The 27,008-nt window shown below is 35.8% G+C and overlaps 1 protein-coding gene across 1 annotated transcript; it reads right to left on the bottom strand.

Moving 5' to 3' along the window:
- Positions 1 to 54: 54 nt before the first annotated feature.
- Positions 55 to 26,818, bottom strand: IQCK (IQ motif containing K). Its single transcript, XM_010290429.1, has 8 exons — positions 26,698 to 26,818; positions 25,887 to 25,942; positions 23,995 to 24,133; positions 22,036 to 22,133; positions 16,302 to 16,354; positions 16,110 to 16,187; positions 6,070 to 6,154; positions 55 to 192 (listed from the first exon to the last, which is right to left on the bottom strand). The coding sequence occupies exons 1-8, from the start codon at positions 26,816 to 26,818 to the stop codon at positions 55 to 57; spliced, it is 768 nt and encodes a 255-aa protein (XP_010288731.1).
- Between the last annotated feature and the right edge of the window lie 190 nt (positions 26,819 to 27,008).

Here is a 27,008-nt window from a genome sequence, read left to right as displayed (position 1 = left end):
GTCCTGTTTCATTTAATTTTCTAGAAAAATTAAACAATGTAAAAAGAAAAATCATTAAAATACACCATTTAATTCACTACCTTTGGCTTCCTGCTTAGCCCAGAATTCTTTCACTCTTTTAATAATGTTTTTGTCCTCTCTCAACTGCTTCTGCCACTGACGTAGCTCTTGTATTTCACTATCACAGCGGACCTGGGAAAGGGAAAACAGAAAATGCAACTAAAATTACGCATGTTCATGTTATGCAAGATGATGAGACAGTTTTTCTCGTGGGGCTGTGGCTGGGCAAATATGTGACAACCAAACTTTCTGCAGGGTCTGATATAAAAGCACAGTCCCAGAGGTTTACAGTTTTTGGCTCATACAGAAATTAAAACCACTTAATTGACAAACCACATTGAAAACATAAATATGCCAATTATGGGATCATTTTGATTACCAAGACTCCTGAGAATGTGATTGCAGCGAGACACTTATTCTTTGAGTTAATTAAAATTTAAAGCATTATGCTGAAGGGTATTAGTGCCTTTAGAAAACCACAACACTATAAAATCAACCCATTGACCAACATAATAGAGCAAAAGAGGAGCATGAAGGACCATACAGCAGGAAATTTATTCCAGCGAACTGATTCACACCTGCTACCAGCTGCAAATAGGCTTACTGACAATCCCAGCCACACAATTTCACAAACGGGAAAGCCATTAATCTGTTATTTACAGTAATTGGAATACATTACATGATATCTATTCTTTTTCAGTCAGTCACCCCTATGAAGGGTGACTGCTTCCACATAAAATGACAATAGTCACAGGCCCTGACTCCATTTAAGATTTAAGTTGAATTTTTCTGTTATTGCTTTTTGTAGTGGTGTAGGTCCTACTAATATAAGACAGAGCTAGCTTGGCATCAACAGCTTTTACCACTCTACTACTTAAACTTGCTCTAAGCAGGATTTGATTTATTAGCAGTATGTTACCAGTTGTCTGCTTTAGCATTCACAAAATTATTACCACCAGTGCTAGTGCAAAAATCCAGAATAGATGCCATCCCTCTGACAATAGTGGGAAGGGAACATGCTAGTATTAGCTTAGACATTGGTAAGTGATTATTCTCTTAAGAGTCATATTCAAATTATAATAAAATTATTAAAAATGCAGTTCCTATTTTTTCTAAATGTTACCTATATAAAATGTCATTATGTTTTAGGACTTAATGTCCTAGTAATTCAGGCTGAAGTTGAATAACATGGTAGAAACAGGCAGGTTTCTCCTGGCACATTTTTGCTTTCAGGAAGTCAACTACTTAATTTTCCAGAAAATTTTTTATATTTATTTTATCCTTACATGATATGGTAATGAGTTTTCTCTGTTATTTGAACTCTATTACTCTACTTCACTACACTCCGATTTTCTCTCACTTTCCTGAGATACATACAGAGCAAAAGAGCAGGACTTAGTTTTCCAGTAGTTTAAAAAAAACCCAACAAACAACAAACCTTAAAGAAAACAATATAAATTATTTATCAAAAGTATTCTTTCCACCCAGAATTTCTCCTTTGTGGTGCAGCTAAGAATGCAATAGACAGTAGCTGACCTCCCACAGCACTTTTCAATCCACTTAGGAGAAGACAACTTGCTATATTTCAGATAGGGCACTGGCAGAGCAGAAACACAATACAAGGTTACCTGATCAATAAAGACAGGCAAGACTTGAACTCAGTGACTTCTTAGGCCTCTAATAATATCCCATTATACTAATATAGTTCTGTATCACCTTCTATAAAAGTTATATGAAGTTCTTACAAGGTTGATATGAAACTTTAAAAATTTTTAAAAAATTAAGTTACTGTTACTAGCGATACTCTTTTCAGCTACACAAAAAAATCAAAACCATTTTCTATTAAATCCATCAAATACTATTTCCAAAAATACAATACAATCCCAAACACAGGATAGCTTCTTTAGGCTTGCAAGAGACATTTTTTCTTTTATACTGTCACGTACACTTTTATAGAATCCATAATTCCCTAATACATGGAGTCAGCTTATCTGCACAGGAAAGGTTACAGGAATGCTTATGGGACATATAAATGACAGTAACAGAAAAGATGCAGGAAGATATAGAAATTACTACCTCTATTTCTAACAAGAAATTTTTTGAAAAAATGAAGTGTCCATTTATAATTACAGCTATGTAAAACCTGTATTTTGGCCTGTGACAGGGCCACAGTGATCTCTGTATACTGAAAATGAAGACAATAACTCTTAACAGTTAAAAGATAAAAGGCAAGTATACTAGATTCTGCGTACGCTCCCCAGATAAATAAAATAGTGAAAGTATAGTGAACTACTATGCTCTGGGATAAAGGCATAGTCAGATAGAGTCAAATACTCCAGCATCCAACATTAAATCCAAGCAGTGAACATGAACTCCCAGAACAAAGCGATTTTTTAGAGAAGTGAAAGAAAAGGAACACAGATACATCACCTGCAGTAAAACAGGTAACAGTAACTTAACAAAACACTATCAACATGTTCCAAATATGTTTAATAGATTGTAATTTAGCATAGTTGTGATAATTTCTCAGAAAGTGTTTTGTAATCAGAGTCCAATTCTACCATGATTAAAAAGCCATGACTCAGCAGCAAAATCTCCAGGCGAATAATCAAATGGTCAATTGTCTTGTCCAAACAACTGATTGCAGACCAGCAATGCATGAAGCACTGAAGGATTCTTAACTTTGAAGTGAGAGTTCACTCCTACCCAAGTCACTTGGATTAGATCTACACCTGCTGAAAAGAACAGTGACGATTTGTGTGACCTGGGTTTGAGCCTTTGCTAGTAGACAGAACTTGCTGGAAAGGAATATAAATTGTGATAGCAAAAGCACAACAAGACTTTGTAAGATACAAAGATAAACCTGCTTCAATTTTGATTTAACTTTTACTCAAACAATATTTATGTATAAAATAGCACTGAATATTTACGTAATGCTGATCAATTTAAACTCCATGAAATGACAAGATTTAGTCAAAATAAACTGCTTTCAATGCTAGGAGAGAACATGTTGCACAACAGTGGAAGGACAACATTAAAGCTTTGACCAAAGACATTAGAGCAAATTGTATTAACGAAAAATCCCTTCAGTCTAGAATAGTTATGCAAATTGTAAAGATTAAAAAGATCCCATAAAACAAATGGCACTAGGCACAGATTCTGCAGTAGAGGAGTGAAGGAATAGATCTTCTATTGGAAAAGTGCCTGGAAAAATGATACCTACCAATCAAGGGTTTTCATCAGATACTGAATACTGCCTTGGCCCATGACAGATGAATGGAACTTCAATAAAAGAGGATGATGAGAAGTGAAGAGAAAGAATTCTGATGACAGAGCTGTCTCAAGCCTTATTTGGGTGCTCCTCCTTGCCCTCAGGACCCCTCAAGATGCCATCTTCCTTTCTGATCTCCTTAGAGTACTCAGCAGTTGTAGCTTCCACTGCTGTTTGTGCTGGATTGATTCTTAATTAAACTTGAAATGATTTTCAGAGTACTCATCAATGTCTTCGTATCAAAGATTGTAGAGAGGACTTTGTTGATGGCAGCCATTAATTATTACTATCAAAACAAGTAGTTTTCTGAAATCTGCTTCAGGTAAGGATGAATGTACTGCTTTGATCATGCTTTATTATCAAAAAGTTCTCAATATTCCTTACCTACAGGTTTTTTGCCCTTTACATAGAAGAACCTTTACTGCTTGATCCATTTTTGCTGATTGCCATGTCTTTTTGATACCGGCACACTCAGACAGCTAGATGTGGCAGAAACAAGTGAAGCGTCATGTGAAGACATGATGCTGTCAGTTATATAACTAGATAAACTCTACTGCCTAGAGCAATATGATTAATGAAATATCTCAAAAATGGTCTGAGTCTGTAGAAGATGTGTCCAAGAAAAATAATTTGCCATGGTTTGTCACACTTTATATGACATTGTTTAAGAATAAAAAACGTACAAGGTTCACATTTGGGATAGTGTTGTTAAAGACAAAATTATCCTACCCAGATTTCTGAGTCTGTTACTTTTTCTGAAATCCAACAGTGAGTCCAGAATCCTTCTCCATCCATCTTTCAAACAAGTACCTATGGCATATGATATTTATGTCCTTCAAAGCGTATCTTGAGAAGACCAATGATGAAGTACACTGTTCCTTTATCACAGTGCCATGTAAAACACCTATGTGTGCTTCTGCTTAATTATTCAATGTTATCACAATGTGTAAATTTTTATTTCAAGAATAGTGTTTAAAAGTTCCAAATTCTGTGAATTATAAAAGAAGGTTTAATGAAAAACATCAGAAAAGAATTTAAAATACTGACACAATAATATCCTTAGAATGCAAAAGGGCATTATTTGTAAGCATTCAGTTATTACCGCAATAAAACAGTGTTAGCTGACAGAGCTATTTATTTTAAAAGCAAATCATCCAAATTCTTTGGTAAATTTTCATCATATACTTTATCATTAATGCAATGAAATCCCATTTGAGCTTAGTGTTCTCTTAATTTACAAGCCCACGGATAACACATTGCCCTATGTAGTAACTTGTTACTAATTATTTTTATTTTCTATTCCAATTTTAATTTTGATTTTTAAAAATACAAGTTCTTTCAGCTCTAATAAGCTAAAACATGTAATAATCAATTTTATAGTATGAATTATTTTTTATGTCTCCTGCTTTTTATAGCTACAGTTCCTCTCTCATTCCTGGGAACTGGTTTAGAATGATAAATACTACTGCGAAAATTTTGAAGTTAATATATTTAGCAAGAAAGGACAGTGCCGTTCAGAAGCTTTGGTAGAAGCACAAGGTATCTTGCACTGTTCAGCAAACATAACTGTTATTGGATAATGGTTGCCTTTGCAATACCCCACTGTAAGGATGCCTGCAGTGATATTGTCAGTGCTAATTAATGTTAGTGTCAATGCCGTCTCTGTTTAAAAAAAAAGAAAAAAAGGAAAACAAACAAGCGGAAAGCAACACAAAATTCAATCAGTCAAGAAGATAATTTCAAGGTATTTCATCATCTTTGGCTGCACAGCACATTACAGTAGCCACTCATATGTTCACGCTTGTTAAAAGTAGTTAAGAAGAACTGACACAGAGTGTTTTATACTGATTGTTATGTAAACATCTGATGTACAGAGAGAGAGGTGTCTCACTGTCCATCACAACAAAACTACTGCTGTATCTGGAGACTGTTTACAAGCTTAAATTTTGACAAAAGCAGCCAAAGACATTTCTTTGTCACCAAAGTCATCTGACTTTCAAGCCCATTTCTTTCCAAGCCATGAATGTGTTAGAGCCTTTCAAAGAAATATTTGACAGAATCTGTTCAGGATTTCCAAAATAATTTATTTTGTACCCTAGGCTTAGCATGGCTGCTACTCTCCAAAATAATAGTATTAGCCAATTTTCTTCGTATTTAATTTATGCGCCTTGCTTTTCCCCCTTAAATTGGGGATTGCGTTAGTGTTGTATTACTAGTATGGCTTGCAACATCTGTTTGCCATTTTCTTTTCCCTTTTCTTGAATAACAGCCTTCATGCCTCTCCTACATCTCCTATCTCATTCTTGGTCTCAATGTTTTCTCCTTTGTTTCTGTATGCTTTTATTTCTTAACAGACCTCACCAATGCTCCTTGTGCATCTCCACACTGACACATATATCCCTGCACAAAGCAAAATAACACTTCATCCTTTAGCAACTAGCCAAAGATCAACTAAAAAAAAAATAAATTGTTCAGTGTTAATTGTACTTTTGAAAACCTAATTGGTCCAGATTTTCTGTTGTTGAGGAAAACAGTGAGATTACATCAGCATAAATGCCTGTGAAAAAATTGTAGTCACTAGGCATAAGGCAGAACAACATGCAAAGCCAATGAACCATGGGGGTCTCGGCAGCTATTTATAGTATCCGCTACTTAAAATTTATGTAAGGATTTTCCCCGGGGCCTTCATGGTCCTATGGTTTCCAACATCAAGCAAAATAATTATAGATTACTCTTACCCGATAACCTCTCCAGAAGGACTGAATTAGTATGCTTGCTTCTTCTTCTGATAGAAGGAGAGAGAGAGGAATTGGTGGCCTAGGACTTAAACAAAATTAATGTTTTTTAAAATGTAACTTACTTTCTTCCCTAACAGTATATTTTATAAAAAAGAGAAAGGTTGTTCAGGAGCTTGAAAGATACCATTTCTTACTGCTCCAAAGAAAAAAATATGCAAAGAAAATCGCCTTTTAAAATATATTCTGTGTTATGTTCGCTACAATAATTTCTTCTTTAAAACAATAATATACAAATGGCACATCAAGCACAATAATCTTTCTTATTCCTCCACATGGATTTCAAATTCCTACAATTATGGTAGGGTTTGAGGAGGTGGTGGGAGGGGAGCAAGAGAAGTAGGCATGACATTTGTAAAGCAGAGGAGGTTTTAGTGTGCATGCAACAATGAACAGACTTATGACACAAATGTTTCTAACAATTATTAAATACACAGAATGTAAATACATTTTTGTACATTAATGTACATTTCACTTAATGTACTGAAAAAATTAATGATTATCATATCTGCATAAGCATGGATCCATGCTTAGAAATGTCTAGACAAGTTATTAAAATGCTGATTTTTTACTTTTGATACCATATACATATTGTTTGGTGATAAAAGAAAGTAATACATGTGTGAAATCAACACTTTTCAGCCAATATACAGTAATTTGAAAGCATTTTTTGTGATTTTGTTGCTACAAATATAATGTGAAACACTCTATAATTACAATTCAGCCATCACTAACAAAAACTCAAATCACTGTATCAAATTTTGCTTCCCAAAAGCCATTTTATATGGATGTTGATTTATTTCTCACACACAATGATCAGAAAGCATCCATTGAAAAGGAGAAGACAAAATTAATTTCTATAGTTTCTCTTAAAATAAATGTCATTTAAAGCTAACGAACTATAGGGCAACAACGCTGCAACTCAGGAAAATACCAGTTATAAACAGTAGACTTGGCAAGAGTGTTAAAATGGCTGCTAAGAGCCACTCTCGCTGCATGGGACACAGATTGAACACAGCTTTGACTCGGAAGACCATAGGGTTATGAATTTGGATGCAGCAATCGTTTGGATTTAACTATCAAATATGTTTTTGTCTATACCAGTTGTAAACTGTCTATTTTACCAAAACTACAGACACATGCAACCCATGCAGGAACATTATTTGTAGTATTTATAACATAAAGACACATATACGGCCAAGACCGTCAATTAACAAGCTATTTATGCAGTCTTACATTTTCTGGCTAAAACATTACTTCTGCCATTTCCTTTGGAAATTTATTTTACAGTATATTATAGCTCAAGCTAGAAGGCTCGACAGCTTACATTTTCCTTTCTCTTAATTTCCTCCATATTAGTCTCTACCCTAGTAAGCTTCCTATGCTCTCTGACATCCTTCTCTTAGGGCTTGTCTTCACTGAAGGAGCATTTCAACTTAGAGCACAATCTTAGCTATTACCTAATGCTATACTGACTACACCATTTGAGTCTGTGTCCTCAGCTAAATTGGTCTCATCATCACGTCAGCTGGGTTTTGGCCTACGTTTATTGTATATTATAGCTCAAGCTAGAAGGCTCGACAGCTTACATTTTCCTTTCTCTTAATTTCCTCCATATTAGTCTCTACCCTAGTAAGCTTCCTATGCTCTCTGACATCCTTCTCTTAGGGCTTGTCTTCACTGAAGGAGCATTTCAACTTAGAGCACAATCTTAGCTATTACCTAATGCTATACTGACTACACCATTTGAGTCTGTGTCCTCAGCTAAATTGGTCTCATCACGTCAGCTGGGTTTTGGCCTATATTTATTGTAATGTGAAAGAAAACCTTGGTCTGTTTGGAAAAGTAGAAATAAGACAAAAATAAAAAGAAGTCTCTCCATTAAGCTGAACAGTTTTAGCTTTGCGAACATTAATTAGCATTTCTACTGCTCAAGGGAAATGGTAAGTGCTGGGCAAGCAAGGTTTCATGAGCTAACTGCTGCTTATAATCATATCAAAAATATGAAGTTGGACTGTGCTGGTTTGGCCGATAGGCTTTCATCCTCTGTTCATTTTTGATCTTTTTGAAAACCAAAACTTAGAGTGAGAAAATCACAGAAAGACCTACATATTTTACAGCAGTCATAGCAAAGACATCGAACTTTCTCTAAGAATGAGTACATCTCTAAAGAACAAACTGAGATTTCTCCTAGCCTGCAATGCTGACTCTAGAATTAATTTGCTTTCATTTTCAAATTATAAAAATGTCTAGTTTATAATCCAACACTAAATTTGAGAAACCAATATAAAAATCAAGCAAGAAATGGGACCCAATTTTCAGTATGACAGTCACTGGCAAATATCAATCATTTCAGCAGGGCAGCTATAAAGAACAGAAGTCGTGCCAGGTCCAGTTTTGTCTCAGAGAATATACGCAATTGGCTTTGGGTCAAATAAAAATAGAATCTGAGCAGAGGCAATCACCCCTCAGCAGTGAACTAGGAAAAGAGGGAATATGTCATTTGTGGCAGAAGACAGCTGTATGCCTCCAAGAAGATTAAAACTGACAGTAAAATGCACACTAACTGTATTCTGTTTATTTAGTCCTTGATGATGCACAATCTTAAAAGCCCACACATTAAACATATTGATATCTACTTTGAGATATATATCAGATACGCTGTTTAACATAAGTTGCACCTGTAAAAGACGACCAGTAAAATGATTTTTCTTAAGTATTGTATTTTACCAAATCTGAATAAAGCAGGCACTGACCAGAGGAAAGGTAAATTCCAGAAACACGTTTCTTGTTTTCTGAGCAAATATGTACAGATCCTGATTATGTGAGATACTTACTAATTACATTACATTATGCAGGTGGAATCTGGAACCCAGAAGATATAAAGCAGACTTGCATTAAATAAATGTATGAAGTATTGAAAAAGGTTCTTACTGAAGACCTGTGTCTGATTTCCTCATGGACAGAAATCGGGTTTCTCAACGAACTCTCAAGAAGGGGGAAAAAAGGCCCTCCATTATCTTGTCACCAAAATAGACAAGCTAATCAATGGGTGTTCATAGTCATACTGGTGGACACTATATACAGTCAGTATTTTTACACAGTAATTTCCAGAAACCCCAATTGTCATTAAGTTCCCAATCTGCCCTACAAACGGAAGGTCTGATTCCTTCCTCGAAAAGGAAATATAAGAAAAAATTTAATCAAGCAAAATTTTCACTATGTATAATTCAGGATTTTGTAATTGCTCTTTTTATTCAAATCTGTTGCCTAACAGTAACAGACAAGCACCAAATGTAGCCACCAGCCTTACAGCTAGCTGCCTGCAGGACCACAGCGCTAGCTACAGCGAGCATCGGTGCCCGGAGCGGATGGTGTGCAGGTGACAGTGGAATCTGGTTTTAGAAAGCTCGTCTCTAGCAATCCTGAAGCAACCTAACAACAAAAATCAGGTCTCCTGGAGGCCTGTAAGTTTCAATAGAACAGCCACAGCCACTTCACCTTTAATTTGGTTGTGATGGTTATTGTTCTTGAATATTTGTATCATGTATGAACACAGGCAATGACACCGTCACTGCAAAATTCATAATCTAAAAGACAAAAGAACAGACCAAAGAATAGGGATAAATATAAGACGTGCAAGTAAATGACCATGGTGATGTGCATAACTCTTAAAAAAAGGATTCTGAGAAAGTTTTTGGTTTTGAAAGAATACAAAAAATTCATATGCTGGTCTGAACAACCAAAAAAATTGTTCTGGAATTTTTTGGAAGAAGTTTTCCTTTATATTTTCAATATTTTTTATTCATACTCAGAGAATCTAGAAATATTACAGCATATTAAGTCCTTCTTATTACATGCTTATCCAAAGTTGCAAAAGTGTGCAACAATGAAAAAGTACTGTTTTGATCATTCAAAATAAATGTCTCAAAAATCTCTGATTATAGATACTATTAAGATCATTTACCCCAAAAGCAGGAGAAAGATTTTTCATAAACAATCAGATGCTGAAGTACTGATTTATGTGACCTGGTATGTAAAAGCAATTAGATATATTAATGACATAACAGTATTACTGTATAAGACTCACAGGTTTACAGGGAAATATTCCCACAGACACTTGACAAAAATACCCTTGAACATTTTCACAGGTCAAACTGAGTGTGAACTGAGACCTTTCTTTGTAACATTGTTAGAATTAACACAACTATTCAACGGTCAGAAAGAAATTACTAACTATTGGCTTACTTTTGCGGTAATCTAAATGCACTAGAATAAAAGAGAAGTATTTGGAGAAAAAAATCGTCCAATATGTAAGAAAACATTTTTGTGTATTATATGGAGGGCACATTTTTGAATGCTTGTGAATGTGTGAATAACCAAATTTAATCTCCTGAAGAAAGGAAGTGCAAATGAGGAGACATTTTGAAGTGTGACTCCTGCTAACTGTCTGAACTTTTCTTCTCTATTACCTTCTCCAAATAAAAGTTCCTTGGTACTGTCAATAGCTAAATGAAGAATAAAAAAGAAATATATTTTGATCCCTTTTGCCCCCCTCCATTCTCAGCATCTTCCACTGATTTGCTGGTCTTTTGAATACACTTTTGTCTTTTGAATATCCTCAAATATAAAGGCTATAGGTTGTGAACAAACAAAACATTTCACTTTTAAATTTCCCGCTTCATTTCTGTCTCAGCCACAATTCTAACAAAACAAAACCAAAAAAGATGCAAAATATTACAGTATAATAAAACTATAAAATACACTCAGAAGTATTATTAAAGCGGTCAAAGTGATAATATGCATACAACTGTTAACACATACAAACTATTTATATACTTATTTACCTATTTATAATGAAGAAAAGATACAGTAGAAAGAGAAGATAATGTGAAACCAACATGAGAAAGCTGGGAAGTGGGGAGGCAGAGTCCTATAACGGACAGGAGGAGGAGGCAGAACAGGTGAACAGTAACAAGAATGTGAGAGGAATTAGAGAAAGCACAGCAACAAGTGTTAGTAGCAAGAACATGCCAAAATAATAACAGAGCAAGAATCTTTTGTCCTAAGTTCTGTCTGAAAATTATAGTGGCTTTCTTGCCTTTTAATATGCTCTCTACCTGGGGAGGTCTTAACCATTTCAATGATAAAAGTCAGCCCTCCTTCTGTGCTTGCATACTCGCTACGTATTTTGCAACTCACAATGGTGTTGCCTCAGTTTTCTCTTTTGTAGGACCAATATTTATGTATTCTGTAAGAGTGTTTGTGGTCCTGGACCGAAGGAAACCAAACATGGACCTATTCCAAAGTCCACTCGTGTCAATGGGGAATTTCCATCTATGTTTGTATACTTTAGATCAGACCTTGTATCCTGTAAACATGAAAAACTAACAGCAGCAAAAATAATCTCCAGTTAGTGCTCTACCAGCAACATTAGGAAGATGTCACAAACCACTAATACGTTTTCAATTTCGTCATTGCAATTTTGACCATCTTTACATAATTAAGGCAAGTTTCAACACTGCATCAGGATTTGTAGCCATAAAACCTCAACCTCATAAAAGACCACTACACAATATAAATATTGTATGTATGACCTTTGTACAATTTTCCAACACACAGTTGTAGTTTTTTAAGTCAAAATTTTCTCCTCATTAACTTGAATTCTGCCACATTACTGGAATGGCAATTCTTTACTTGGACCCACACAAAATAACATCCATAGAGACATATTTGTGGGACTTCTCTGTTATTACAATTAATTGTGCTGCTCATACACCCCCCCCCCCCCCGCTTTAACGCTCAAATTATTAAAGAAAATGAAAGAAAAAGCATAATGCAAATTAAATATACTCTAAACATGGCTGGTTTAGAGACAAACCAGTGAAATATAGCAGTGTGCAGAAAGCAAAACCTGTGGAAACTGGGCACATTATGGAAAGAAAGAAATCGGTCACCCATGAAAAATTACCCCTATTGGCCATCTGAGAACTGACAAGGAAGTCAACTGGAAAGGCAGCTGAGAGCAGCAGACTTCACCTAATTAAAATATTGGGGGGGAATAAATGTATATATATACATAAATACAGATATTTGGCAAAAAGCCACTACTTCAGATTTAGCAATTGTTAACAGACATATATATGTATTTATCTTAGCTGTTCACTTCATCAAAGCCATGATAAATTTATTTTCTCTGTATCGGCACATCTGTTTTGGTACACACAGATAGATTAAAGCAGGAAATGTGTCCTCCTGAACCGAGTATCAAGTAAATACTTCTATGCAGAAAATGAGAAAATGCGGATAAATAAATTCGTTTGAAAGAATGTTTATTTATGAAATACACCTTTAGTTCCTTTAACCTCTGTAAAATATGCATACAAAGACTGATCTTCCTAACCTAGATCCATATATCATTCTCCTTCATTCAATGTAAGGGTTGAAGGTGAACTCGAACAATACTGTCATATTACTAAATTCATGTGACAGTAGACTTTTATGATATCAGTATTTTTCAGAGCAGTGGAACTATTTTTTATTGTTTTCTTTATATTTCTTTCATTAATATGCTAAAGAAGGTTGGGTAATGATACTCAGAATAACGACTCAGCCTACCTATGCCAGGAAAGTAAAATTTAAAGGGGATCAGGGCATTTTTTTTTCCCTGTCCCTGATTCAGTACATAGAGTTGGTTACTTGTGATTGAGCTTCACTGCTATTCAACCTGAAACACCACTGGAAAATGCCGACAAAAGGCAACTGTGTTTCTCACTAGCATATTATAGGGGTACAAAACATTCAAGGCTCTAATTCTATTTACTTGGCTATATCAGCAGTCTTGAACGTAGGAATGGAGACATCAGTAAGTATCTCAGCAAGTTTCCAAAAACCTTTCTTAACTTCTTGTTAAAACTCCAGTTTCCTGTCCTCTGAAAGGTACAGCTGTCCTTTAAGACAACAGAAATGTTTTGTGCTCTCCTGGATGTGAAATGTAGATTACCAGTCAGTCTTGAGACTGCTCCTTCTCTTGCTTTTGAAACCTGCTTCAGCAATCAAGGATTCCCAAATGATATAATATTTTGTCAGGGCTATTGGTAAAATACAGAATCCAGCGGAAGAAAGGTAACTATACTGAGGCTTTTATTTACTAATGTCATAGCAATTACTATAAATACTAAAGCTGGAAACAAATTCAAATTTTACAAGCTCCTTCACCTATAGTAACCAGCTTTTGAAGGTATAACGTTTACATTTAAAATTCTGGAAACCGATGCAGCATTTGGGTCTCCTTATAAAGGAAAAGTAGGCTGCAAGATCTCATTTAGAAACACATCACGCAGCCAGCGAGGCTCATAAGACTGTGGCTTTGACTATTCTTTTAAAAAATTGAGCTTCAAAGAAAAAACTGGAGGCACTGGAGGAGAGCCAAAAAAGTCATACTCAGGTACGGAATGTATTAAAAAAAGATGGATTTCTGATAGAACAAAAATTTATCCCTCTGTTTTTTGGGGGTTTTTTGTGGTTTTTTTAAGCATGAAGACCACTTTGCACTGATAAACCCTATTTTAACAAAACATAGAAATTTATGCCTATTTAACAGACCTTTCAGAATGCTTTCCAAATTTAGAGAAGTAACTGAAAAAGCAACACAAGAGTTTACCCCTTAAATCTGCAGCAAGTTTTTACTTCTTTTTCTTTACTATATCATCTAAACAGTTGGGATAACGATGCTTCCTATGAAAAACTGACCAGTGCTTTTTAGCATATCATCTCTTATACATCCATAAATCCTATTAAAAAATGAAAACTCTTTTACAAATAAAAATGGAAATGTCAATAAAAAGCATGGAAACAATTACAATTAATTTAATTGTGATATCTGGAAGGACATAATAATAATAAAATATTTATTACATATCCAGAAGGACATAATAATGAATTCCCTCATTTTTATTCTTATTTAATATTGCAATCTTTCACTTTGCTTTAATAATGCTTCATAAGAAATATTTTTTAAGAAATCTGCAATTTTAAGGTAAGTTCACAAAAAGTTGGGTTTTAATAACCATTTAAATAAGTATTATTTTTAAAGGCCTACTTGTTTATAGGGCTTAAACCAAGTGTGTATCAATTTAAGTAGGACTTCAACACTTCAGTGTCCTTGTAGAGCTGTCACTATGTTATTTAGGAGCACAAGTACTAACAGAAGCTATGAGTCATTTGGGCTGTGATTCCACAGTGTATTTCTCTTGTTGGCAAAGCTGACTTAAGCAGTTCCTGCCACCACCGCTGTATCTTACCAGCTCATTTGTTCTCTTCATCTTGCCCTGAGCCCTCCATTTTAATACTTTGTTTGTGCCAATACAAAGGTTTGTTAGGCTCCCAGGTGAACCAGATTGAAGAAATTATCTCTATTTTAAATAGCTATACAAACCCTCCTCACACATTTTGGCAGGGAGATTTCTAACTCAGAGGAGGTCCTGATCAGAATAACCAAGCATCCTGCCAAACAGACAGCGTGCTATTAGGCTGTCTACAAGCAGGTTAGGGGGAAGAACGAGAGAGAGCAGGGAACCATTTAGGTCAGTACATTTACTTCCAAGAGAAACATTTGTAAAACTGGGATCTTAGATACTTATCTTAGGTACAAATATCCTTACAAATCAGTGGTATCAAAACTGCCTCACTAACCGATGGCTCTTCAGTATGCTTAAGAAATCATAGAAATTCAAGAATAGGGTTGGAAGAGTCCTTTAAAGATCATCTAATTCAACCCCTCTGCAATGACCATGACAACTCATGATACTCAAAATGAGTATGACGACCTCACTGCGGTTCATGATCAGTTTCAAAACTACAAAATTCACTGCCTTAAATGAGAACCTTGCTGGCAAGACCTAGCGATCTACAGAAGAAAGTGTTAGAAGTGCCCCACCAGTGACAGGGTTGAACAACAGTGGCTGGACAGCATGATGCAGTAGCAGGTACCTGAAGGTAGTATCGGAGTTGAGATGAAATGGGTCACTCTCCAAAGATGACCGTCTCTTACTGCAGAAGCTTCCTACACAACTTTGACAGCATGACTACCTCTAAGATAGTCAAAGTTAACTGTTCATGCCACCATCACCAGCTTGTCTCCAAAGACCTGTGAAGGTCAAGGAGCTTTCCTCTTGCTGGATCAGTGACTCAAGGTTCTAAGTTTCACACCACAAGAGTTCAAGAAAGCTCAATTTCCACTTACATAGTGTAATGAAGTAAATATATCTACAAAGATTAATCTCTAAGTTTTCATTGACCACCAACCTAGCTTCCAATTAAGTTTTCAAATTGAAAATTTTCTTTAAAATCTGACCTCTGTAATTTTCTTATTCTCTCACTGTGGACTATACTTTTCTTCTTTTCTCATGCAGCTACATTGTAAAACAAACTGCAATCTCAAGAACAGTAACATTTCTTTAAAAACTACTCTGTAGCTTGGTTCTACAGGAATAATGAGGAATATATGATTGAGGCTGCCAAAACAAGTGTTCATTTCTCAGATGCAAAGTCATAAATGTATGCAGAAATTCATCCTAACGCCAAGGATTATTACAGGTATTTTTAAAACAGCTGCTTATAGTTAGAGGAAGAATTTCTAGGCTGTATATCCTCAAGGATTTCCATAGTAGAAAGCAGCATTGAAAACACTGCTTTGCTCCTTAGTACAAAGATATTCACAATACTACCAGACTATTTGAACGCCCTGCACTCTACAATTAAAATGTTTTAAGAATTCTAAACTAATTTCCCTGTGAACAACTCTGGTACAAAATACCCTGTAACTAATACACTAGAAAGCATCACATTGTTCTTTGCTGCACGCAGTAAAGGGCATTTAGAGAGCACAATTATAATGCATCGAAGCTCTATTGCTTTTTTGGAATAGCAGGGGAAAAAGAATAAGAAGAGAAAAGGTTACTCAGAGTACAGCAATAACTTACTGGTCCTTTAGCCAGTCGTTAACAAAAGGAATGGAAAAGAATTCTGTGAATGACTCATCTTTCCTCTTTGGGTTTTTGCTGATAACAAAAAAAGAAAACAACTCATATTAATTTAAATTGTATATTCTATTTGCAAATTAATGTCTTTGAATCATTGAGCATAATTAATAGTAAAAGCCATAATTAACTTACTTGTATAACCACTCAGTTAGGAAATCACAGGCAATAAATTTGGTCCTTCGTCTCTAAAGATAGAAGATAGTTTCAAATTATTTATTATCTTTGGATTGGTAACATGTTTTTACTACTGGAGAGGAACAGAAGCTAAATTGACTGCTTTTATTAAATAAAATATACAGTACATTACTCTGTCTACTTTAATATTGCTACTGCCAACAGTCAGTGGCTCAGCCAAAATTTTAGACATTTTGTGGAATGCTTTCAAGTCAAGTCAAAAAATGAGTGAGAAAATTCTACATATACTGTCTGGATATTTGCTCAGTATAGCTATAACAAATATCTCAGAATGGTGTTATTTATCAGTTGCAATCTCATTGCAAAGAAATTAACAGAACTCATATATGAAAACATGCTGTAAATTACTTGCTCTTTTGTTCAAAGCTCTTTATCATACTTAAAATATTTCATTGCTTCCAAGGCACAGAAGGAACATTAATGGAATATTGTTTCCTCCTGCATGGAACCAGCTTGAAGGTATTGCGAATACTTAAGACACACACAGAGCAGAGTATTGTATGGCTGCTCAGACAAAATCATCTGTTGGGTAGTCCAGAAAGGAAGGCAGAAACAAGGCGTATGTACAAATGAGTACAGGTGCTTATTCTGCTTATCACAAACCAGAGTAACCACGATGTGAATATAACATACACTTCTGGCTGGAATAACAGAAGAGCTTGGCTAGTACCTTCTGAACCCCTCCTACATGAGATGTGTTATGGGTGTACGCAGCCAGAGGGTGAACGCTAAAAGACGTTAAGCCCCTGCAGAACAGAGACACGGAGTGCTTTATCAAAACAGCAGCCATTTAGCTTAGAGAAGGTCTAGCTCCCATCCAGAAGGTAATAGTTACCCTGCCAAAAGGGAGATTTAACTGCAATTCTTACTTTTTAGGAAAACAATCCATACTGGTCTAACACATTTGTGAAATTGCTAAATGTCCTGAAAGAGTTTGGAGTCTTTATTAAAATGTAAGAAATTAAGGTACTACTACCACTAGTAGAAAACTAGAAAAATACACATGTAATTGGAAATTTAATGCTACAGGAACATGATGCAAAAAGGACTGCGGTGTGTGAGCAGAGAGGCAGAAAAAAGTGCTCTACATGACATAATTCTTTCTGTCTGGGGTATTAGCACACGGCATAATTTGGAGGTTAGTGTATTACTTCGGCCACAGGTGAGGTAGAAGAGGAACATTAGGTGAGGCACTGACTGCACAGCGAAGAATTCCGGGTAGTCATGCAGCTAGGGGATGACAAATGTGAAGTTGAGAGCGAGACTGCACAGGATTCCTAGATGATACCCAGGAAAGCTTTTACTTTTCTAAGTGAATCTTATCCTTGGTGGACATATAGTCTGACTCCCACAGAAAAGTAAGAGGACAACTGGTTTTTTTTAAAAAGCAGAACACAAAAAGAGAACAGCACAGAACGATTATCAGTCCTGAACCCCATGTGCCTTTATGATCTGTTTCATGGCAATAAAAGCTTCGGGGTTCACGTAGCGCTCCATTAGAGTGCTTGGCTGTGAAAAACACATCTCCTTAAGCAATTTTCACACTTGTCACACTAATACCAGATACTGTTCTGAGAAGCCAAACACCAAAGCTTTAAGAGACCAACACCTTCACTGGAGAGCTTTCTACAGGTCATTTTAGATGTTAAATGGACAAATTCTGACTTGAACAAGTCAATACTTGAAGTATCTGAAAACAAATAGCAGAGTCTGATTGTCTTTTTACAGCTATTCTCAATCACAGTATGAAACTGGGTCCCATTACTTAGTGAATTGTTTCAGAGAATTAATTCTGTACTTTGACAACAAAACTCAATTTAATCTAGCAGTTGTAATTTAATCTGTTTTAAGTAAATTGCTTTTCCTTTGCAACAGGAAAAAATTATCAGAACAGTGTTGTTGCAACAGTCATCACCAAAAGTATCAAATTCATCTTCCTTTGCCCTTGCTAGATCCAGTACACTTATCAGGGAGGAATTTGGTCAAGCTGAATATATTTTTATTTTGTTATTTTTTTGCCAGGAAATAGTTGACTTTGTTAGTGAATTAAATCATTAGTTGCACAGCAGTCAACATTTATAGAAGGGAAAAAATGACATAAATTGACCTGCCTTTGACACATTCCTCCTATGCTACATGAATCAGAATAAACACAGGAAATATCTACACAATGTGCATTGTTAACCTGCAGATGTCTTTATAAACTATGTCTAGTAAGAATTCATTTTCCATTTTTCAGTTTAAATATGATGTGCTTGGTAATAATCATGCAAAAATAATGGTGATCAGAAGATGGCAAACTCATTAGGAAACCTTCTTCCACTCACTTTCCCTGATCAATCATACTTTTAAATATAAGATATTCCATTACAGAGTCTGATACAGCATCCTCTTTCTGTGATCACTAATCAGAAAGAAAAATCAGAGTTATGCTAATAAAAACATTTAAACATTTTTCAGTTTTAATGCTGAAAAATTAATGCATTAGTCAGTTCTCGTGAGAGAAAAGATTTAAGAAAATAGTCTTCCCCCTGGAGACATTTGACAGCAGATAGGATAAAGCACAGGAGAACTTATGGTAGGGAAAAGAAAAAATCAGCAAGGGCAACCTAATAGGTTTCTTTCATCTCTAATTTAAAGACGAAGCTTCTGCAGACTGTTCTCATATTTATGTTAGTTTGAAGTCTCCAAATGTATCTAGCTGCTGGTGGTTTTTCTAGGTTTTTGCTTTTCATATACACTATACTTTTTCATATACATTACATAACGCAAGAGAACCTATTTTAAATTAAAAGTTTAAGCTGTCATGTTTCTCTATTACCTTCCAAATAAGATCTTGCAGATTTCTTTCCCACACAAATGACTATTTTCAGCATAACTGACTTTCCCATCTGATTCTACAATTCTTCCTTTCCAGACATGGGTGCGTCTTCTGATGTCTTCCTTGAATTTCTCTGTTGGTCCCATGATCTGATCTCCCCTACCACAATCTCAGTTGCTAAACAACTCTCCTACTTAATTTTTCATTCTCTTCTCATTCATCTTCATTCCCCTTCAAGACATGAAAACTTTTAGTCCTTCTCATAAAAAACCCACTCTTAATTCTCCCTCGCAATTCCCTCTCTCTTCTCCCAGGCTCATTCAACGTTGACTGCAGTCAGTTTGATTACTCCTCTGTTTCTTCCAGTGCTTCTTCCATTTATCTTCCACTGGTTTATTCTACACAGATGCCTTTTACAGGCTTTAATGACTCATGTCAAGCCACAATTCAACCCCAGTATTCTGTTCTCATCCCTCATGATTTCAGTTACCTTAATCACAATTAATCAAGTTCCTCTCCTGTTCTCTCATGAATTCCATGAATCTTTCTACTCTTTGTTCTCCTCCTCTTTCTTGAAGCTATCTTCTGGTGTGTTTATTACAAGAACCTTTCTCCCTGTCCCTAACTTTCTCTGGGTTTTAAGGGCTCTGGTTTTGATCCTAAAAATCAGTGCCGGTTACCAAACTAAACATTTTAATACAAATTATAGCATGTTTTTTTCTCCAAATCCATATGGAACAACACATTTCTTAGGAAACAAAAGTATAATTAGAAGTTACATATTTAAGTCAGATAAGGAAACAGAATGTCCAAGTACAAGCACCTGGACAGTAATGGAAAAGAACACAAATATTCAGTTACATGGCAAGCATAAAGAGCTATTGTTTTAGTAGTTATTGTTCAAAGGGAGGAAGAAATTATGTCACAGTGGAAAATGACCACCTGACATAAGCTTGCTTTCCTAAACTTGATTCCCCAAGCACAGGACATCTCTTCATATAACAACAAAAATCACTTAAGTGTCTTTTTGATAAGGTGTGCTCATTTTTATGAAGTTTCTATACATTAGAAAATAATTGTTTTTATTAGTTTACTATAAAGCAACACACAAACCCATACAAAATCCATTTTCAGAACAGATACTATCTAATCGATACACCACTGAAGCTCTGCAAAATTTCGCAGATTAAAAATAGACAAAGTAACCTTAGATTTGTCCTGAGTTTGAAATGAAAATACTTCTAGGAATCCTCATAGTTTCGTATTAAGTGCTGTTTTATTGCCTTCAGAAATATGTAACATCTATAAAGAATGGTATTTTAAGCCAGCTGTAAGACATGTTTTTTTCCTGTTAAAGGATATGTGCTTCCTCCTCAAAAAAGATAATCAATATAAATTTTGTTAAAAGTGTGATGAATAATATATATGTTCAATCTGTTCTTGGCTAGGTAATGTAAATGTGATGGCAAGAATGATGTACAGAGATGTCATGCCATAACGACATGTAAATGAACCATTTTCCTTTTTCACCTGTATTATTCACACGTTATAAATACATACACATGCATCTACAGATCAATCAGTTTATACACACAAAAATCTTGTGAAGACAAGCAAAAAATTGAAATAACTTACTGTTATTAAATGTACAGATCTGAATTTGAAATTCAAGTTTGGGGTGTCTATTCAAGCATGGTAAGCTTTGTGTATTTTTGGCTGTGCCAGGCATGTATAGGTCAGTGGCAAAGAGCACACATGTAATTTTTACAAATCGTTCCACAATGTCTGTTATCATATATAAACATGCCTGTAACAGGAAGTCTGTGTCAGTAGCTGGAGAGGAGGTAAAGCCAGACTTAAGATGATTAATAACGCACTAGTAACACAAAGTCCTCTTCAATTCACTATCATTTTAATCTATAACACAGCACAGACTGTATTCCTTGGATGTGTATCATGTAGAATAAGTGAGATATTTTCACTGTCATTTATATTAATTGCTCTTTGTATTATGAAGCTGCAAGAGGAGGCTCAGCTGCAGGCATAAAAATTTTGAGAAGTTTTACATTGGAAATTGTGGATGACAGACAGAAATTAGGAAAGAAATAGAAAAAAAAATACTTCCATGATTAGAGCAAATAGCAGAAATGATGGAAGACCCCACAACTCCCAGTACGTAGTCTATTGCTGGGGGTCTGTGAGTTAGGCTATGGTGATACAATGAGCTTTATTTTGCACCAGTTCTAATGCTTTTTTAAGCATTCCTTATATACAATGAAAAATGTCTCTCTAAATATGTTTAGGCACACATACACTGAAAACAAATGTATAAGTATATATGTACCAAACAATGATTTTTAAAATGTACAACTTTTATAAGCTCATTAATGCTGAATACCCTGCTTTCCAATTAAATGGAATTTATAAAGAATGTTAAAAAACTAAAATACAAAATGTACTTCTATCAGGATGCCAGGCCAGCAAAAATATTCCAGTAATGAAGTAAAATTCAAGTTCTTTATGTCACCCTCAAATGAGCGATGCATATTAATCTGAAAGGAAGCCTGTTTCTCTAAAATACAACACTATTTATGCTAGATACAACTGATATTTAAGAAGGATTTGCTGTGAGTTAGAGCTTGCTGTTATGATCAAGTGTGCGTAGTATGCAATCTGTTCTGAATTACTTGAGAGAACAACATTCAAGACCAGATGCAAAACAACTCACAATATGTTATTTCGTATTATTGTGGTTGGTTTTCTTGCAAAAGACCAAATAAAGAAATACTGCCTATGAATAAAAGGCTGTAACTTCCTGCCAATGATTTGAACTGAAAACTAAAAACTAACCTCAAAACACTTTTCCTTCTTTGCTTGATGCAGAAGTTCAGACATTCCGGGTAAGAGTACTGGAAATATGTAATACTCTAAGTATTCTCGAGGAGAACCTGAGCAAAACAGTACAGCCTTCACTTACAGGTAAGCACTTAGATTTAAAAAAAAAGACAAACATTAGATATCATAAACTAAGTATAAGTCATTTTATCAATACCGTCACAGCTTGAACTGAACAGATTCATTCAGTTCACATACAGCCAGGGATCTGTCTTCACTTCTCTTCAGCCAAGACAACATAAACTTGAGTAAATTTCAAACTAAAGGTGCATCAACACTGCAAACTACAGTGTGCCTCAGAGATGTCAGACTTAGTTTTAAATGAGTAAGCTCAGACACCAGAAGCAGTTTAGGCATGGAAATGAAAAAACAACATGGACTAATTTACCCTGACAGAAAGAAAAGCAAATTGGCCTGTGCTGAACTCAGTGCTGTTACAGCTAGACCACTTTTGGTATGTATACTCATGCCCTTTAAAATCTGCAGCGACAGAGTTCATCATAGAACTGAACTTCTAGACAGAGGAAAAAACAAAAGTTATATTTCAGTGGTGCTGTGATTTCTTTCTCGTCATAGATTTCTTTCTACTTGTCCGATCCTACAGAAATTTGAACATGACTCCGTATACCAAATTTTTCCACCTTGAAAGGGCTTGTCTGAGTTGGCATCTCTCTTCTACGTTTCACTGCACTGCCCTTACATGAGGTTTACTTACCATACATCCCATGTGCTTACACACTTTGGCATCACTGAGTTCCATGCAGAAGAAAGCAGCTGCAGTCAGCATCACCAACAAACAGCGGTGCTATTGCCCTTGCTTTACGTATAGCCTAATGGCTACATGCTTGCCCCACTGAGAAACTCAAGCTCCATTTCCTTCTCAGCTTTTCCCCACATCTCCATCTTCCCATGCGGGACCTTTCACCATCAACTTATCAACTGTGTTAAGTGGAGAAGCCTTCTACCCCCTTCGATGAAGACACTGCACATGGAGGAACTCAAGTTCACTGGGCCAGAGGGAACAGGGAGCATGACCCTGTACGAAGCCGTAAGAGCACTTCCCTCAGAAAGGTGAAAACAAAACCTGCTAGGATCCTAGACAAGCAGGGGTGGCTTATTGACTGAAGTGCTGTCCTTGATTTAAAGCCAGATTGCCTGCCATTCAGTAAGTGTTCAGGTTTTGATGTGGTCAGTATAGATTAAGTCATAGAAGTGTTCTCTTCTGGCAACACAGCTGAAACACAGAATTTATTCTCTGCTTTATACCTTTAATTGGTTCATATACTGCCAGAAAATGTTCATAATTGAAAGGACACGATATATATAAAAGCCAAGGGTAACACTGCTTCTGACTAGCAACAGGAATTCCTAATGAGCAAGAATGAATGGAAGAGAAGACAAAAAGGAGGGCTAAAATGCATAATAAAAATACATTGCTACTTGGTAAATTTTATAAAGTATAGAAATTGATAAAAATGGAAGAACAAAACTTTAGAGCTGTTTCCATTCTAATTTGTAATCAGACAGGCAAAGATAATATTTTGAAAGCAGTTTTCAAACTCAATTGTCTATTTAGTCTATTGATCCTAGTTTTGCATTATTAAATTAGCGGAAGAAATGCCTGCCTTTCTCTGATTTAAGTGGTTAAATAAAAAGTCACTTATTCAGAAGAGAACGGAACTACCTTAACAGCTAGACAATGCTAATGATTTGTAATGCACCACTTGAGCTTTCTTCCACTGACCAAATGGCCAAGCTGGCTCCCTGTTTACAGACCAGGGGACTTGCCATGCAAATTCCACTCAGGAAAAGGTATTGTAGCTGTTAACACTTCAAATTCCACAACTGACAAACCCTTGCTGAAGGCAAGAAAAATAATCACAGCAGGGTTCAAGATAATATATTCCTACTTACATGTTTTTGGATCAGGTGGTTCTGGAAAGGGGGCTGCCTCGGGTATGGGAAGCAACTGTTGGACAAGAGTATCAGCTGCAGGGGCTGAATAAAATTGTTCCATACATAATGGCTGCAATATTCCCGCTTCCAAAGACACCTGTTCAAGATAGATGTAACCTATATAAATACTCCAGTCAGACTGTAAAAAAATATAGAAGCCAATTCAACAGGAAAAATTATAAGGTCAGTTAAAAAAAAAAGGAATTATAATTTCTAATTAAAATATGAAAATATTTATGTATTTTGGGAGTATTTTAAAAGAAATAATGACACTTAAAAAAATTCTGCAGGTTCCAGAACAATAAAAGAATCCAAACCCAACAGAAGGTATATGACTGCTTTTAAGAGAATATGGTGAGATACCACAATTTAAAAAATATTTTAACCATTGTAAGAAATAGTAATTATTCGAAATGAAAATTGGCAACATTTTCTGAAGAACTATTTTTTGACCCAGAACCTTATATATTTGTTTCTGTATTGTTCAGAAGTCCTGACACTCATCTTTTAAAGAAAATAAGCTTCCCTTCTAATCAAAGCACAAACAGACACGTTCAGAGCAGATGCAAATCCAAATCTTAAGTTTCCCCATACAGAAACAATTATGGATACCATGTAAAAAATAGTCCACAATTTTACATATAGTTTTTATGAGTGCAGGAACCGTTACAGTGAGCCAGCAGAATACTCCTAACAGACACTGAGCGACATGTTCTAGAAAGGCAGATACCTCCTATTATCCCCAAGAATGCACCAGCATTACAATTTGCTGTGAAAATATGTTATGAAAACAATGTCATCTGAACAGTTTCACTTTAAAATCCAGTTGGATTTATGAGCTACTGAAAAGCAGGTGGTGGGATCAGGCCACTACACTGATAATACACGCCATGTCAATGACTGCTGAGAGACTGCTTTTTAATATATGCAAGATTCAAAAAACAATCCGTTTGGAAATTAAAAGAAAGTGCATCAACATAAAAAGGCATATTATTTCATTTTGATCCCCAACTATATCAAGATATTGTTCCCAGACTAATGCCCCAAGCAGAGTTCACTATTCACATTTAATAACAGCCTGTAATGAAGCCAGTTTCATTTGTGGAAACAGGATTGATCTAAACAGACCAACTGTCAGACAATTTAAACTACAATGTCTTAAAATAGTTTTAAAATGACAAAGTAACCTAAATACCAAATAATAAAAGTCTACAAAAATACCTTATTTAAATGAAAGTTAAGTCTGTGTGTGATGCCCAAAACAATTAATTTTGCTGCTCCTAGAACTGCTGGGGACAAAGATTTAAAGTGGTTTGTCTTTCTTAAGTTTTTAAGTCTGCCAAAAAAGTCTTCCTAGACGGAATTTATTTGGTCAAAATTAGACTTCAAACAACTGTGATCAGGTTTAATTCCAATAATTTCAATGGCCACATCTAAGTGACCTATCACGTATGTGAAATTGGGGCGTAAATCCTTCGTTGCACTTGCTCGCCTCTCCTGCGTCTTTCAGTGCTCAGTCTGTTTGCAACACCACCCAAAGGAGATCCTTGCATACTTCAGAGTCCTGCCTACAAAGCAGACAGTCACAGAAAAAAAACCAGCAAGACATACAAACCAAACACAGCTGGTAATCTAATTTTAGCATAGCACCGCCCAAGTTCCTTTAAATAAAAGCAATGATTTGGAATATTACATTGTTGATTTGTTGATTCACAAAAGTTGTTTGCAAAATGTAGTTTTGGTTTCATTTTATGAATGAGTCTACTCTGCGGTACCTAATCTTCCCATTTAGTTATTTAAAATCTTTTAAAACCAGCCCTATGCAGATTTTTTACTTGAACTATACTCACAGATCCATGCTTTGATTCAGGAACATCTGGAAATTGAGACTCTTCTGCTTCATACTCTAAAAATAAAAAGAAGTACAACAGTTATCCAGAAGACTTTAAAAACATATTTATTTTTCTCCTAAACAAACATTACCTTCTAAAGGAACTTATTCTGTTTTGAAACAATAAAAATTAGCATACAGCAATACAACAAATAACGTGAAATCTAATGTTTTATAACAAGTGAGAATTTTAGAGCCTCTTGTCTTAGCTTTAAGTCAAGTTCAAGGTTCTCAGTGATAAAAGCAGCCTTTTTTGGGAAAAAGATTTTTAACCAAAATAGTAATTTAAAATACTTAAATGTAAGTAAAATGCAGATGCTTGCATGGACTTAAACATTTAGTATTATATAATAGTGCTTTTCAACTTGAATTCCTCTATAAGCAACTAAATCCCCAGGGCATTGCCAAGTACTACTGCCTCTGCTTAAAAAAAGCAAAAGCAGTACATGACCCACATAGGTCACGGAGTACAGATGCCTCAGCTGAGTCATATTAGAATAAGCAATTTTATTCCTACATTTAAAATGGCCATTTTAATGCAAAATACCTACTTTAAGGCATTATAAAGTCCTAAGTGAGGAGAACCCCGTTTGGGCACCACAGAAGTGGGGTGCTGATCAGTCTCAGCACTCTGACTTTGGGAAAAGCCCGAGACTTTTGCTATCAGAATTGGATTCCGACAGCAGAAGTTGTACGTTCACTGAACTTGCACGATAGCAGTAGCATTGTCACCTCTCCGCTTTCCCAAGGCAATAACCTAACTCCATTACCAGGATAACCCACAGAGCCGGAGCCACGCAGGGTGCAGATCACTGCGTGGTAAACCGCAGGCCACGACACCATTTCTTCCTCACGCCTGCGCTGAACTGGGTACTTCAGGCCATGTAACATGTAAGCATGTTACAGCAACGCGCACAAGGGTACGTTTCTGTCAGAAGATGACGGCAGTAAGACGTAACGAAACGCCCAGGTGTGGAAACGCTTTGGGGCTTGCTCTCGGCCGTGAGAAGGGCGGTTTTTTCGCCCTCCGCGCGAGGCAGGTACCGCCAACACCTCCGCAGGGCCGGCCCCGCAGCACGGA

The sequence above is a fragment of the Phaethon lepturus genome, unplaced genomic scaffold, assembly GCF_000687285.1.
Source record: "Phaethon lepturus isolate BGI_N335 unplaced genomic scaffold, ASM68728v1 scaffold51800, whole genome shotgun sequence".
Lineage (NCBI taxonomy): Eukaryota > Metazoa > Chordata > Aves > Phaethontiformes > Phaethontidae > Phaethon > Phaethon lepturus.
Note: the sequence above shows the minus strand (reverse complement) of the source record. Positions and strands in the feature narration are given on the sequence as shown.